The following is a 16,119-nucleotide window of genomic DNA, read 5'->3' on the forward strand; positions in this document are numbered from 1 at the left end:
AGTTGGTGAATAGCATAGGCTACTATTACACAGTAGCGATAACGTTAAGCGCACCAGAATGAAATATAATATTCAGAAGTAAACAGCATAGCTGACTTACAGATTCAGTTAACATCCACAAATGAATAAGCGTGTCGATTCAGGGAGCAGTGCAAAATGCCCGTGCAAAATCAGTTTTTGTGTGTGTTTTTAGTAATTGTTGGTTTCTTGGTAAAGAAAACACATTTTTACTCAAATTAATCAAAATGGATTTATCACGTTTTGGATCCAAACTATAATATTCAGAAGTAAACAGTGTAGCTGACAGATTGTCAGAATGTTTATTTTTAAACCACAACCTTCTTGGGGCTTCTTTGACCGATACAACTCTCTAGTGTCAGAATGTTTATTTTTAAACCACAACCTTATAAAAATGATATATTTAACGATATCTTTATCATTTCTCATCCAAACAACGTCAAACTTGGCACTGCACTTACTCGTGACCGTAGCGAGACACCTGTCAAGTTTGAAATCAACAAATGATGCCCGTGAAAGAGACTGTGAACGCATTGAATAGGATATGTTTAGTTGGTGAATAGCATAGGCTACTATTACACAGTAGCAATAACATTAAGCGCACCAGAATGAAATATAATATTCAGAAACAGCATAGCTGACATATAGATTCAGTTAACATCCAACATCCACAAATGAATAAGCGTGTTGATTCAGGGAGCAGTGCAAAGTGCCCGTGCAAAATCAGTTTTTGTGTGTGTTTTTAGTAATTGTTGGTTTCTTGGTAAAGAAAACACATTTTTACTCCAATTAATCAAAATGGATTTATCACGTTTTGGAACCAAACTATAATATTCAGAAGTAAACAGTGTAGCTGACAGATTGTCAGAATGTTTATTTTTAAACCACAACCTTCTTGGGGCTTCTTTGACCGATACAACTCTCTAGTGTCAGAATGTTTATTTTTAAACCACAACCTTATAAAAATGATATATTTAACGATATCTTTATCATTTCTCATCCAAACAACGTCAAACTTGGCACTGCACTTACTCGTGACCGTAGCGAGACACCTGTCAAGTTTGAAATCCATCGGACTAACGGTTCGAGAGATATGTGGTTAACAGACACACAGACAGACAGACAGACACACACACACACACACACACAGACAGACAGACGTTTCTGTAATTTATAGAGAGATTAGTAATTTGTTATTATGTAGCTCTTTACACTCTGGACTTTCTTTCAACCAACTTCATGAGGTGCTGGACACTTATTTCCTCTTTTCCTTCACTGTTCAGTCATCCTTTTAAAACAAACTTTAATAGCCTACTTTACATTTCCCTTAAAAAGTAATTTAAATAATGTTTATATATTTCATATTTAAAGTTAATAAGTTATACAGGTCAATTTCAATGATCTACAATCATATAATTTGCAGGAATATTTTAAACTGACTGACAATTTAGCGAGGCCCCTAATAAATCATAGACTTGTTTAACCTAATAATTTTCTACTACGATTAAATGTACATTAACGACGACCACCAAATACATTAACATAACGTTGACTTGAATTTGAGTTTGATGACCAGAGCTTATTTTTATCCAGCCAATTATAATTATAAAAAGGAGACATTGTACATTATAAATGCCATAAACGTAATTTGTGGATTTTTAAAAAAGCACAGAATTGTAAGAATGAATATATGAGGTGTCTGTACAGCAGAACAAATCATTTACAAGCAGAAAATGAAACGTGAGCCGTAAAACGTGAGACGGTAGACCGTGCGCGCGCACGCAACCGACGCGCACGCGTACGCTTGACCTTGTTTTTGTTGATGTTTGACTAGAGTGCGGCTGCGCGCGGCGATGTACGTTGAAGGATGACGCGTTTTGTCAGGAGAACGACGGATAGAGAGAGAGAAAGAAGATAGGTGAAAAGTGAGCTGGGTGCAGGGGAGGGGCAGCTGTACCGTTGTAGCTCCTCCACACAGACGGAAAAACAAACAATCCGGCCCTGAAAAAGATCTCGATCAAACGGATCGGGGATCGGCCACTAAAACAGAATCGGACGGTTATTCGATTCATCCTCGGCCGACGCGACTTGGTTGGATTCGATTAGTCGCGCCGCTTTACCAGCCCAGAGGCCGCCGAAATAACCCCATCGCCATTATATGATCCACTTCCCAGCGTCGCTGCTACCCTCCATGTGGGTGAGGGAACTGTGCGTGTCGGGCTATGGCGAGAAAAACAGTTAGCAGGAAAAGGAAAGCAGAGGAGCCCAAGGAACAACAGGTAAAAAAAAACAAAAAAACAGATCTCTGTTATACCTAACAAAAACACTATATGCAGCCATATGCTAACCTCTCGTTTTATATGAAATAATAACCACGTATAATGTAAAACAGAAGCTCGAAATGTGACACTTTACAAACAGGAACAGATTGCAGTCTAATGTTAGCACCAGTCTGCTGGCTAAAGGCTAACGTTAATGGTGTGGTTGTTAACTTAACGTTAGTTGTTGTTGACATTGATCTGGCATTGGTGAGCTGGTTTATTAACGTAATGTGTAATCATTTATCAGTTGCCTTGGACATTGAGGTTATGTGTCTGAGTACGTCTTAATCCTGCACAAGATTACAGGATAATGATAACGTTACTCCTGCAAGATATAGACAGCATTAGCTGGTTAGTCGCCCAGTAGGACTGAGATCTGCTATAATAGTTCTCCATTATTCCATCATTATGAGAAATATCAGTAACACAATGTTTTTTTTTGTGTTTTTTTTTTTGCTGCACAATGATATTGTCTCAATATCAACATTTAATGTTCTTAACATGTGTATCAATGTATTCGATTGTCTCTTTATTGTTCTATAACCATAAAGCCACATTTCTTCAGACTTATTCAATATTTTATATAATTAGATATATTTTAAACATAAGAAAACAGGCATATAAATGTAGTCTTTAAAGAAACATTACTATACTACTATGTCCTGACAGCAGGAAGAGTTTAATCTTAGCCACAGTTCATAGATGTGTCTGTACTTTCTGTCAAAACTGACTTTTTAATGAAAACATTCATATAATAAGGCAATATCAAAGTCAACCTTCATCCTGAAGGTCCTCTTTCTATATTTCACCTGCTATGAGTTCAACAAGGTCATATAGGCGCTGTTGAATTTGTATCATTTAAAACAATTGTCAATGTTGATATTTTTAACTTGTCTAGTTTTATCAATATTCATGATGAATGTCTGACACATAATTATTTTGAATCTGTTGATTATTGATCTGTATGGATTGATTGGCCAGTAATGGCTTAATTATGGCCTTGTAGTGATGTTAATGTGGATTCACAGGACAGGATAGAGTTCCTTAAGGGGGGGGGAGGTGGTCTTCAGTGCAACACACTGACTAGTTGCTTTCCTTATTTGGTTTATTTCTGTTATCATCACAGGTTAACACTAAACGTATCCCTGTGTGACAGCCATATCTAGAAGAGAAAATCATTTAAAAAATCACTGATATCATAGGCCTCAACAATTGATGTTAGTAGTAACTAGACCTTATGAGGTGAATGATTGTCCTGATTTTATATGTTCATCTCACTGATTATTTAAATGTCATATTATTTTATTATTATAATATTGTAAATATCATATTATAATACAGTTACATTTATACATTAACACAGTCTATAATTTAAAGAAAAGTTTTTTTCATGCTTCAATACTTTCACATAATAAGTGACCCTGGACCACAAAACCAGTCACATGGGTCAATTTTTTGAAATTGAGATTTATACATCATCTGAAAGCTGAATTAATAAACTTTCGATTGATGTAGGCTTATGTTTTCTTAGGATAGGATATATGGCCGAGATACAGCTATTTGAAAATCTGGAATCTGAGGGTGCCAAAAAAAAATCGAAACATTGAGAAAATCGCCTTTAAATTTGTCCATTTATGTTCGCGATTGTGATGCATTCACTCACAAAAATAAATGTTTTATATATTTACAGTAGGAAATTTACAAAATATCTTCATGGAAGATGATCTTTACTTAATATCCTAATGATTTTTGGCATAAAAGAAAAATCGATAATTTTGACCCATACAATAGGCTATTGTTGGCTTTTGCCTCAAATATACCCATGCGACTTATGATTGGTTTTGTGATCCAGGGTCACTTATCATAGCTTAATATATTGAGACAGGCAGGGTTTATTCCTCTAAAAATGTTTGTTTGTGTATCCCGACCTGGACAACCCAGCAGCAACCAATGGTGTGAATTTGGGGGCGGGACTAGTCAGATGAGATGTTTTTGTAGTACAGCTTGATTGTTAATGTTGATACTTTGAGGTTTTCCCACAGTTTTAACTCTCTTGAAGGTTTTTTTTTTTTTGGTATGATTATACACTTGCAGAGTTTGTGAATGGGAAGGTGGCCGTGTATTGCTTAAGATCCTGTCCTGAACTATTTGGCCGTTAGGATCTGGGTCAGTCAGATAGAGGGCCAACGTTTACTGGCCTGAAGGGGGATTGGAAGAGCTTTACTAGAGTAGAAACGCATCAGTGTTTATGACTAGATCTTGCATAGGACAGATTATGTCATTTCAGCGAGAGTTATTTAAATGGGTGATGATGTCTTGATTAAAGCATTATGATGTCAGTGCTGTTTAGCGGGAACAAGCATTAAAATGAATGAGTCTCCGTCTCACACACACTGATTGTTGGGCCTACGGGAGCTGATATACTTCAAGCCATTGGTTTTACGCGCCCCTGTCATGGCTATATTGGATTTGCCGGGAGCACAGAATCGCTTTGTCTGCCAGCTGGCGTTAGCATCAGATGGATGCCCTCACTTTTGTTGTTTGGCTGTTTAGGCCTAGGTGCAATATATTGTGTTTGATTGTATAGAGTGCTGTTAGCAGGGTGAGGTGATGCATTTTCAGTGCCACCAGGTGTTTTTCTTCGAATGCAAGCTGTTTTTAAAAGCTGCAAAAGTGCATACACAGTGCTGGATTGCAAAGGAGCCACCTTAAACCTGATGTCCTGTGAGGTTGTTCTCATAATTTATGGTTTCTGTTTGAAAAAAGTGAGAGAGAGAATATGCAGTTTACTAACAAAGAGCATTTTTGTGAATTCCGGTTTAAATTAACAAAGTTTTATGAAGAGGATCTAATGCTCACTCAAAGTTACTCTTGTAAACTTTCCAAATTAATTTCAATTTTTTAATGTTGTGATGCTTAAATTTATTTGTAGCATTTAACATGATTGATTTGAGTTTTTAGTGGTTTATTGAATTCATTTAGTTAAATATATTTGATTTATTTTGTGATTTTTATCAGTTGAAACATGAATGCCTGGTTTCACAGACAAGGGTTAAGTCTAGTCCCACCCTAAAATGCATGTTTGAGCTGTTTTAACTAAAAACACCTTGCAGTGACACATCTTAAAATATGTCAGCGCCGTTATTTTTCTAAGACACGTTTATAAAAGCTACTTAAATGTCCTAATTGAACTAAGGCTTAGTCTTAGTCTAAGCCCGTCTGTGAAACCATGCCGAAAATATCAGTAACTGCCAGTAAATGCTTTACAGTTTGTTTTAGATTATAGCATTTTTTAAAATCACATTTATTATGAAAGTAAATTGTTTTCATTTAGATTTTGTTACATCCTTTTTGTCCCTCTGACAGTTTGACTGGTGTCAGAGTGCATTCAAGCGTGCCCGCGTGTCCAGCTCAGCGCGTCATGCCCAGCACTGGTGGCAGAGTCGGCGGTCGGTGGTGTGCTCTGTGAGAGGGAGGGAGTTTCGTCCGCAGCAGCAGCACGAGTGGAGCTTCCAGCGGAGTCTGCGTGGATTCGCTGCTGGACGCATCCCCGGGATCCTCAGAGAGAGAGAGTTCTCCCTCGGCCGCCTCAACAAGGTGTTCGCTTCCCAATGGCTCAACCACAGGCAGGTGGTGTGCGGGACCAAATGCAACACGGTGAGGTGGTTTATGATTAGTACTTCACTATGTAATGTCATCAATGCTGTACTGGTCTCTCTCCTCTCATTTGAATCGTGAAATATTTGAAAGTTTACTGTTAATTTTGATGTTTGGTGTAAACTGGGAAATAGTTTACTCTATATCACAGTTTACACTTTCTTTTACTCTTTTGCTTTCACTCCCCACACATACAGGATGCAAGTTACTTATATTCTCCAGATTTACTTAACTGTACTTAATTTCCCTGAGACACTTGCTGGATATTCTCCATATGAGTTGGGTATTTACATTACTAAAGTGCAAGACATAAATCTTCCAAGAGAAAAGGCAAAAAAGTAGACCTCCTATTATTATGGTTTGCAATCTATATATATTCAACTAGTATTTTTTTTAAAGGGTGGTTTAATATGATTTCACTTTTCTAACTTTAGTTAGTGTGTAATGTTGCTGTTTGAGCATAAACAACATCTGCAAAGTTACGACGCTCAAAGTTCAAAGCAAATCGCTTTTTAAGGACTACAACAAACAGCTGGTAGGGACTTCACGAGCTTCCTCTCGGGATAGTGACATCATGAACCCTAAAATTTACATGAACCCCACCCTCGGGAATGTGATTTATAGATTATCATGACAGAATATTCTAATCAATGACTAGAAGATAACTACACATAAGCTACATAAATTCATCAACTAACCATTCAGAAATGTTGCTCTACATGTTGTCATTTCTTCTTGAGTCTCTCCATCTTTCTGACTTTGTTTTGAATATAAAAGGCTAAAAGTTTTTGAAATTTAAGTGTGTGTCTGTGTGAGGTAAAAGGACACGAGCTCTTGAAGCTCCGCCCCCTGTGCTGGGAGCAGCAGCTCATTTGCATTTAAAGGAACAGATACAAAACGGTGTGTTTTTGTTCACCCTCAAAAAGTGACAAATTTAACATGCTATATAAAAATATCTGTGGGGTATTTTGAGCTAAAACTTCACATACACTCTCTGGGGACATCAAAGACTTATTTTAAATCTTGTGAAAAGGGCATTATACCACCCCTTTAATGACAAAAACCCAACAAAATTATTTAAACTTAAACTAAAATTTAAAATATTAATAAAAATGTTGAATCTCATTGATACTAAAATAACACTCCCTACCAGTTTGCAAACGGTTTTCGAGGCACATGTCACCCTACAAGAATATTCCTGGTTAAATAAGCTCTATTGACGGCTACTGTGACATGCTGTTGATTGAAACAGAAAATAATTTTGGCCTGTAAATTGATGCTGTTATAGAGTTTAACTTATTTAAAGTCCCCCTTAAAACTCATCTTTGATCTAAAATGATATTTAAATGTTTTTTCCTGTCAAAATAATTTCTTCATGCCCTAAAATAGCTTCAATGTAACTCTACACCCTTGCTTCATTTAGTATACGTGGAATCATGAATATGAATATTAGTCTCCATTCACACACTACACGATGACGAGGAAATACTTGTTAAATTCAGCCATATATGTTTGAACCAGAAACTGATTCACAAGAAGTGGAAGAACGAATTATACAGGCTTTTCTACAAGTTGATGATTAGCCTTTGGCTTGACTACTTTAGCAAAAAACTAATAATGTGTTGTTGCTAATTTTACATGTTCAAACAATGTTCCCGTTCACCATCTTGGAGTCAGATGGCTGCCTTCTGAAAATCAGTATCCTTAGAAATGCTTTGAACAACTTAGAAAACCAGTGGAGAAAGGCATATAGTCCATCATAACATAATATATATATCATGAACATAATTCTCCTGCTGTATTGCTAAATGTACCTGATTTTTAATATCAATAGAGAAATATACCGGGATAACCTGGCTTCTCTTTTAGCATGATATGTTAAAGCCCGCCCCGCACGTTGACGGGATTGTTTACAACATGTTCGTGATGTAGAGAAGTTTTTGAAGTATTTTTTTCACTGCAGTTTTAAGGAGAAAATACTCAGAAATGGTGTTGACTGATGAATTTGCACATGATTTGTATTAAAGCATATTAAAAGACATTTTATAAACAACATTAAAAACTTGATTTTCTCCACAGGGGGTCTTTAATATTCCTTTAAAGGTATAGTTCACCCAAAATCATGCTTTTCCATACAACGAAAGAGAATGGCAACTGTCAAGCTCCAATATGACACAAAAGTACAAAGAATATTTCTAGCTGTTTGCTATATGCTTCTAAGACTTTCACCGTGGTTCTGAGATGTTCCAGACTACAATTTAGAGCTTATCACCTATTTATGTGTTTTATTTGTGTGTGGATTTCCAAAATGATCTAATTATGTTTGATACAGAATTTCTACAAGGGTGACTTTTACTAATCCTGTTTTTCTTATTTTTTTAGCTATTTGTGGTGGACGTCCTCTCAGGACAGATAACCAGGATACCCATGCTGATTGACAGAGAGGGCATGGGAGATGTCTCCCAGGGTTTGGGTGGAGTGGGAGGCCATTTCCATTTCCAAAATCCAGGATCAGTCGGTGGCCTGGATGTCCAGCAGGGATGTGGCATCCATGCCATAGAGCTGAACCCCTCTCAAACTTTGCTGGCCACTGGAGGTGACAACCCCAACAGCCTGGCAGTGTACAGGCTTCCCACACTTGATCCTGTCTGCGTCGGGGATGTGAGTCCGCCTTTTGCTCCCTTTCTAGTTGTGCAAGTAGTGTAAATGTCAATGGATTAGTGGCTTTAGCCTTTGCCTCCATAAAAAGGAAAAACAAAAAAAGTTGCTCTTAGTGGCTAGCTTTGACTAACGTAATTGAAAACAATTATGTTATTTAAAGACTCAAAAGTTTGGTTCTATATTTCTAACAGGATGGGCACAACGACTGGATATTCTCCATTGCGTGGATCAGTGATACCATGGCAGTCTCAGGTAAGAAGCTTGCAGATCCAGTTTTGAGCAAACACTTAACACCGTGTCCTAACACATTAAGTGCGAGTATACATTTCAAGAATTGCCAAAGTCATATTTCACCCCAAGCGCAAAGGGAGAAAAGAAATAGAAAGTATGTTATGCATGAAGAAAATGTGACCTAGTTCCGGAACATTAAGATTGATATTATTTTCTTTACAGTTTAGCACAGCCTTGCATGCATTTCTTAGTAACATACTGTAATGTGATTTATATCTTTTACATAAATCTATTTCATTCTGATTTTAATAAAAAAGAAAAAATGTCAGGACATGATGGCTTTCATTTATTACAGTAATGAGAATGACATTTTGAGTTCTAGTAATGATTTTTTTCTCTAAATTGTCTTGAATTTGTCACAATGCAATACTCCTGAAACACTACCCTGTTTGGGTGTATTTTGAGATTAATTATACATTATCTCTTGTTGTACACAATCCTATGCTGTACATGGTTTACATATTCTACTGTTCCATTAAAGGAGAATGCATCTTTTTTGTTCACTGGAGCAGGATCTCGTGACGGTTCCATGGGTCTGTGGGAGATATCAGAGGAGGTGTTGTCTCAAGCGGAGAAGCATCAGAATGAGAAAGGTGTTCCTAGTTACTCCCACATTTCTCACCGCGCTCTCAAGGACATCCCGAAAGAGTACACCCACCCCTACAACTGCAAAGTGCGCGCACTAGCCTTCAACAACAGCCATAAGGTCAGCGGCTGTCTTTGACTCGTGTGGCTGTACTGACTCAAAATGAATTGTGTTTGTGCGTTATTCAAGCTCACCATTTCTCCAATTCCACTTTTATCTTTTTCATTCATCCATTAGGAGTTGGGTGCCGTTTCTCTAGATGGATATTTCCATCTGTGGAAAGCACAAGACAACCTGTGTAAGGTACAGTTACCAGTATCAGTACCAGTATTTTTTTTCTCTCATCTGTTGGCTTTTTATGCCTAGCTCAATATTTGATTTTTACTGTTTTTTTCTGTTAAATTTATTTTCAGGAACTTTCTACCAAACTTCCTTACTGTAAGGAGAATGTGTGTCTGGCGTACGGGATGGACTGGTCTGTTTATGCAGTCGGGTCTCAGGCTCACGTTTCCTTCCTTGACCCCCGGGAATCGACTCAGAACATCAAATCCGTGAGCTCCAGGGAGCGTGGCAGTGGTATGTTTTTTTTCCCCTTCCAAGATAGTTCATATTTTGCAATGCAAACTGGTGTTAATTTTTCTGTTGTTTTTAAAAATGATTATTTCTTAGGTATTCGCTCTGTGAGCTTCTATGAACACATAGTGACAGTAGGCACTGGCCAAGGTTCCCTGCTCTTCTACGATATCAGGGCCCAGCGTTTTCTGGATGGCCCATCCAGCACACCCGGCGGGTACCGGAATCGCACAGCAGAGGGCATCCTAAAACTCTCCACAGGGAGAGGATGGCTGGTAAGATTGTCCATTTTGCATGCTGAAATTTTACATATTGATTAGACCTTGATTGATTATGTATCTTTTATTTGATGTAGGCCATTGCAGGCACTTAATAAATAAATGTTTTATTTTTTATTATATTTTACTTGCATTAGAGCTTCATGAATCTGGAAAAATGTAGTTAAAAAAAATTGAAGATCAAGATTCTCCCTCGATTCTGAACAGACAAACTAAAACAAATAACATGTAATTTACTGGAGGTTCTTACTAAATATTAGATGCTGCAGGCTATAGAGCTGGTAAGTCCCGCCCCTTCCGCTAACCCCACTGGACCTGTAGGTTGAAAAATTGTCAATGCAAGTGAATGGGAGAAAATAATTATTTTCTGGTCCCGTTTGAATTGTGCCATGAATGTGAACATATGTTGTCTGTGAATTTTTTATATAACTTTTCGTGTAAAGAATGCTACAATTTAGCGGGTAGAAGTTTGATACGGTTAGACTTTGTGTGAGAGCACTTTGTGGACTACATCTCTTCGCTGCTTTCGACGCGTTTGAAACTTCACCACCACTCGCACACGGACACTAGCTCACGGATCCCGCTAACATGGCTGTGTCTTTGGTGCACTTCACCGCCTTATTTCAGGGAGAGGACAAAATCGTTGAGGTTGGCGAAAACCACGGATAAGTCAACTTTATGGGGTGACGTCACATAGGCGACATGTAGTCTTTCTCGTTATGTCTTTTCCACAACTGCTAGCCGAAGAATCGTAGCATATACTGTCAAACTCGTAACATGAAAAATTATATAAAAAAATCACAGACAACATATGTTCACATTCATGACACAATTCAAACGGGACCAGAAAATAATTATTTTCTCCCATTCACTTGCATTGACGATTTTTCAACCTAGAGGTCCACTTGGGGTTTTACGGATGGGCGGGACTTACCAGCTCTATTTAAAAGTGTTTCATTAATTATTTTTTTAAAATCAGTTAACTCATAAAGACTTAACTTGTTTTACTGGATGAATCAGTGTTTGTGAATAAATGTCTTGCATGAATGATTCAATGTCAAATACATTTTTAACAGTCATTTGTAGCCATTTTCTTTACTACTGTAGACATTAGTGTGTATATCTGAACTATAAACTTTTATCTCAGTACTTCTGTGATCATTTGAATTATTGTAAGACGGAGATAATGTGTGGTTGAAAAAACTGTGAAACGGTTTCATTCATGTTACAACTGCTCTGTCTGGCTAAGATCGCGTGGCTGTTTGAATTGAGATTGTGATCTTTCCACGATTAATTGTGCAGCTCTAATATACACTACCATTCAGAAGTTTGGGGTGGGTACATTTTTTTTTTTAAGTCTCAGCAAGGCTGCATTTCTTTGACCAAAAATACAATAAAACAGTAATATTGTGAAATATTATTATTAAAAAACACACACACACACACACACACACACACACACACACACACATATATATATATATATATATATATATATATATATATATATATATATATATATATATATATATATATATATATATATAAAATGTAATTTATTCCTGTGATGTCAAATCTGAGTTTTCAGCATCATTACTCCAGTCTTCAGTGTCACATGATCCTTCAGAAATCATTCATATGCTGATTTGCTGCTCAAGAAACAGTTTTTATTATCATCAATGTTGAAAACGGTTGTACTGCCATATATTTTATGGAAACCATTATACTTATTTTATATAAGCATATATATAGATTAATAGAACGTTCAATAGAGCAGCATTTATTTGAAATAACATTATAAATATCTTTAGTTACTTTTGATCAGTTTAAATTAAATCTCATACCTAAACAATTATTGTTTTGCATTTTGTTTATTTATGGAACTTTCATACTCATTTAATGTACATGTAATATTGCTATTTTCTTCTTTTGCTTTATACACCAACCCACTACCTAATTTTTACCATGGGCAAACCTTGCAATTAATTAGTCTATATATAAGCTCCTTTACAAAGTGCTTACTTAAGCAGTCGGTTGCCTGCAGCATCAGCCTCTGCTTACCATATGGAAGTTCATTAAGCAGAAATGCTGTCTGCTGCATTAATCAGGAGTCCACATGGAAGTTTAACTGCTATTTGATTGGTTTAATTGACCCACTTAATTTGCTGCCCTTTTGTTAAAACTTTGAATAATTTGACTATGTAAGGGATAATGCACAGTTAGCCACGCATTATTGCTAAAATAAACAACTCCATACATCAGGGTCCTGATTTCCCTGTCTGAGGCTATTTTGTCATAATGAAGTGCCAACTGTACATTATCCTGCTTATTACATACATATACGCACTGTTCAAAAGTTTGGGGTCAGCAAGAAAGTTTTCTTTTTAAAAATAAATTAATACTTTCATTCAGCAGGGATGCATTAAATTGATCAAAAGTGTTAGTAAAAACATTTATAATATTAGAAAAGATTTCTATTTCAATTAAATGCTGTTCTTTTGAACTTTCTATTCATTAAAGAATCCTTAAAAAGTGCATCACGGTTTCCCCAAAAGTAGCAGCACAACTTTTTTCAACATTGAATAATAAGAAATGTTTCCACCAAATCAGCATATTAGAATGATTTCTGAAGGATCATGTGACACTTAAAGGGGTGGTTGATTATGATTTCACTTTTTTAACTTTAGTTACTGTGTAATGTTGCTGTTTGAGCATAAACAACATCTGCAAAGTTACAACTTTCAAAGTTCAAAGCAAAGGGAGACGTTTGCTTTTTAAAGAAATCGTTTTTTAAGGACCACAACAAACGGCTGGTAGAGACTACATGAGCTTCCTCACGGGTTAGTGACATCACAAACCCTAAAATTGACATAAACCCCGCCCCCGGGAACACACAAAAAAAGGGTTGTCCATGTTGAGAAGAGGTAATAGGAGCTGCTAACACACAAGATCTCGAAGCTCCGCCCTCTGTGCCGGGAGCAGCAGCTCATTTGCATTTAAAGGAACAGACACAAAACGATGTGTTTTTGCTCACCCTCAAAAATTTACAATTTTAACATGCTATAAAAAATGATCTGTGAGGCTGAATTAATATCAGAAAAGCAAAAATATCAGTCAGGTTATTGTACCGTTTCTAAAATTCAGATTCTTCTCCCACAGAATCACGATGAAACGTGGAGAAGCTACTTTTCCGACGTGCGCTCCTTCCCGAACGCCGTGTACACACACTGCTACGACGACTCCGGCACCAAACTCTTCGTGGCCGGCGGACCCCTGTGTTCTGGCCTACATGGAAACTACGCCGGCCTCTGGAGCTAACCTCCGTCCTTCATCCCTCCATTTCGCTCTCACGTACCATGGGCTTATAGGCCATCTTCCATTTGTCCTCCTCACTCTTTTTCACTTTCAGTTTAGCTTCTATCAAAGATCATCCTCTATTCCTCAACGGACTCAGGAGCATAGATGTGATTCTCAGCTGTTTTTTTTTTTGTGTGTGCTTCTGTCTTTAAATTTTCATTTGCTTATTGTACTCCTGAATTGACATCTGTTTGTGTGTGTGACGAAAAAACGGCAAAGAAAAAAGCAGAGATGTGACCCTGGCTGATGTCTGATCTCCTGGAGAAGTTTGTTTGAGTCCTGAAAAAAAATGGAGGAGGTTTTCTCTTATGTGCATTGGCTGCCTGAACCTTTGAGAACTGTGGAATAGTGTAAAAATATATGAAAATATTTAACAGTCTCGCTGGGCATTACTCTTAAGATTTATTTTTGTTTTGTTTGCTGTTTTTTTTTTTTGTTTTTTTTTTTGGTTGCTAGAAACATGGCGTGTTGAGTTTTTGTTGTGTGATTTTCGAAGACCTGCTGATCAGCCCTCTTTCATGGCTCGCAGTGGACTGACATTGTGCATCCTGAAAAGGCTAAGAATCGGCATTTGGAGATGAATCTTGGTAAATTAAACGGACAGCCTGACCTGTAACCTCACTGTGCAGTACTGGACACTGGAGTCAAGACTGCATATATATGAAGAGCACGGAGTAAACATGGACATGAATCGCATAGCGGTCAATGAAGACTTGCCCGTTGTTTTCATTTTTCCCTTATGTTTTCAAAAATAATGGCAGGGAGAGACAATTGAAGGAAATCAGATACAGTTTGTGTTCTGTTGGAGGTATTTTGGATAATGCCTCTTTTATTGCTGATTCTGTACTAACGCACGCACACACTCACATCAAGATTGCAATTTTCCCTCTGTGACATTTAGACAGCTTATTTATTTTGTATTGTTGCCATCACTAGCACTCATGACGTTCAGGTACAATCATATTTGTTAGGATTGTTGCTTCTTATCTTCTCTGCTCAAAGGCAGGGCAGTTTTGTGTGACATTGTTGCCTTTCCAGAGTCTTTCTGTGAAAGACTTTTGCAGATTGAATTTGTTTAGGCTTTTCTTTTCTTTTTTTTCTTTTTTTCTTTTTTTTTTACATGGAAACTTTCATGAAATTGTCACAAAATTGTTAGTACAATGACCACAGTAACAGGCATATATTAAGCAGAAATTAACCATCACTTTTAAAATGTATTTTATATATAAAATGTATATGTATACATATTTGGAATCTAATAGAGGGAGAATACAGTTTATGTAAATGTCAGAGGATATATGTGCGTGTGTGTGAGTGAACTAATCTGTCATTATTTTGGTGGTGCCCTTTTTTATACACACTTCCTGAATGTTTTTACAGATTACAGAAGTGTAAAGATATTGTACAATATAAAAACAAAACAAGCGAAAGAACAGTAACATGAGACATTCTTCAAAAAGAAAATGAATAAAACTTTATTGATGTATTTTTCTTCCATTCTGGCTTTGCATCATGATGTTTCTTTATGCTGAAGACTTTTAAAGCTTTTAATATCAATTTATAATTCGTATTGAGAAAAAAAACAATACATATACACAGACACACACACAGAGTGGTTAAAGTGGGATTTGGCAGGTGGGGGAACCCTCAGATTTTGTGTAGGTGCAACAGGGAAAAATGACTCACCGTGAGACAACATATTGAGTATTGTGGTATAGCAACAGAAATAAATCACAACCACAATTATGTAAATTTGACATTAGCCTACTTCACCTTTGACTTTTAACTCCACTGCAACATCCACTTGCTCTGGCTAAAACATCAATTGTCAGGGGCGGACTGGGACAAAAATGTAGCCCTGACACTGTAGCCACACCTGCCCTGTTAATTTTAATGGTGTCCGTGGTGCAGATGGTGGTGTCCGTGCCGGAGACGGTGGTGTCTGTGCACTTGTCTGTGTTGGAGATGGCGTAGACATGCCAGACACGTTGATGTCCGTTCCGGAGACGTGCCAGAGACGTTGGTGTCCGTGCCGGAGACGGTGGGTGGTGTCCGTTCCGGAGACGTGCCAGAGACGTTGGTGTCCGTGCCGGAGACGGTGGGTGGTGTCCGTTCCGGAGACGGTGGTGTCCGTTCCGGAGACGGTGGTGTCCGTTCCGGAGACGGTGGTGTCCGTGCCGGAGAAAGTGGTGTCTGTGGCGGAGAAGGCGGAGATGTGCCAGAGACTTTGGTGTCCGTGCCTGAGACGGTGGTGTCCATACCGGAGACGTGCCAGAGACGTTGGTGTCCGTGCCGGAGACGGTGGTGTCCGTGCCAGAGACGTTGGTGTCCATGCCAGAGGTGGTGGTGTCCATTCCGGAGACGGCGGAGACGTTCC

At 37.7% G+C, this 16,119-nt stretch overlaps 1 protein-coding gene across 1 annotated transcript; it reads left to right on the forward strand.

The window, feature by feature from the left end:
- The first annotated feature begins 1,830 nt into the window (after positions 1-1,830).
- Positions 1,831-15,245, forward strand: dcaf12 (DDB1 and CUL4 associated factor 12). Its single transcript, XM_079846681.1, has 9 exons — positions 1,831-2,297; positions 5,706-5,996; positions 8,379-8,657; positions 8,849-8,909; positions 9,461-9,654; positions 9,772-9,837; positions 9,948-10,110; positions 10,204-10,382; positions 13,545-15,245. Exons 1-9 carry the CDS (start codon positions 2,241-2,243, stop codon positions 13,701-13,703), a joined length of 1,449 nt encoding a protein of 482 aa, XP_079702807.1. The 5' UTR covers positions 1,831-2,240; the 3' UTR covers positions 13,704-15,245.
- Positions 15,246-16,119: the final 874 nt, after the last annotated feature.

The sequence above is a fragment of the Squalius cephalus genome (genome assembly GCF_949319135.1).
Source record: "Squalius cephalus genome assembly, chromosome: 17".
Taxonomy (NCBI): Eukaryota; Metazoa; Chordata; class Actinopteri; order Cypriniformes; family Leuciscidae; genus Squalius; species Squalius cephalus.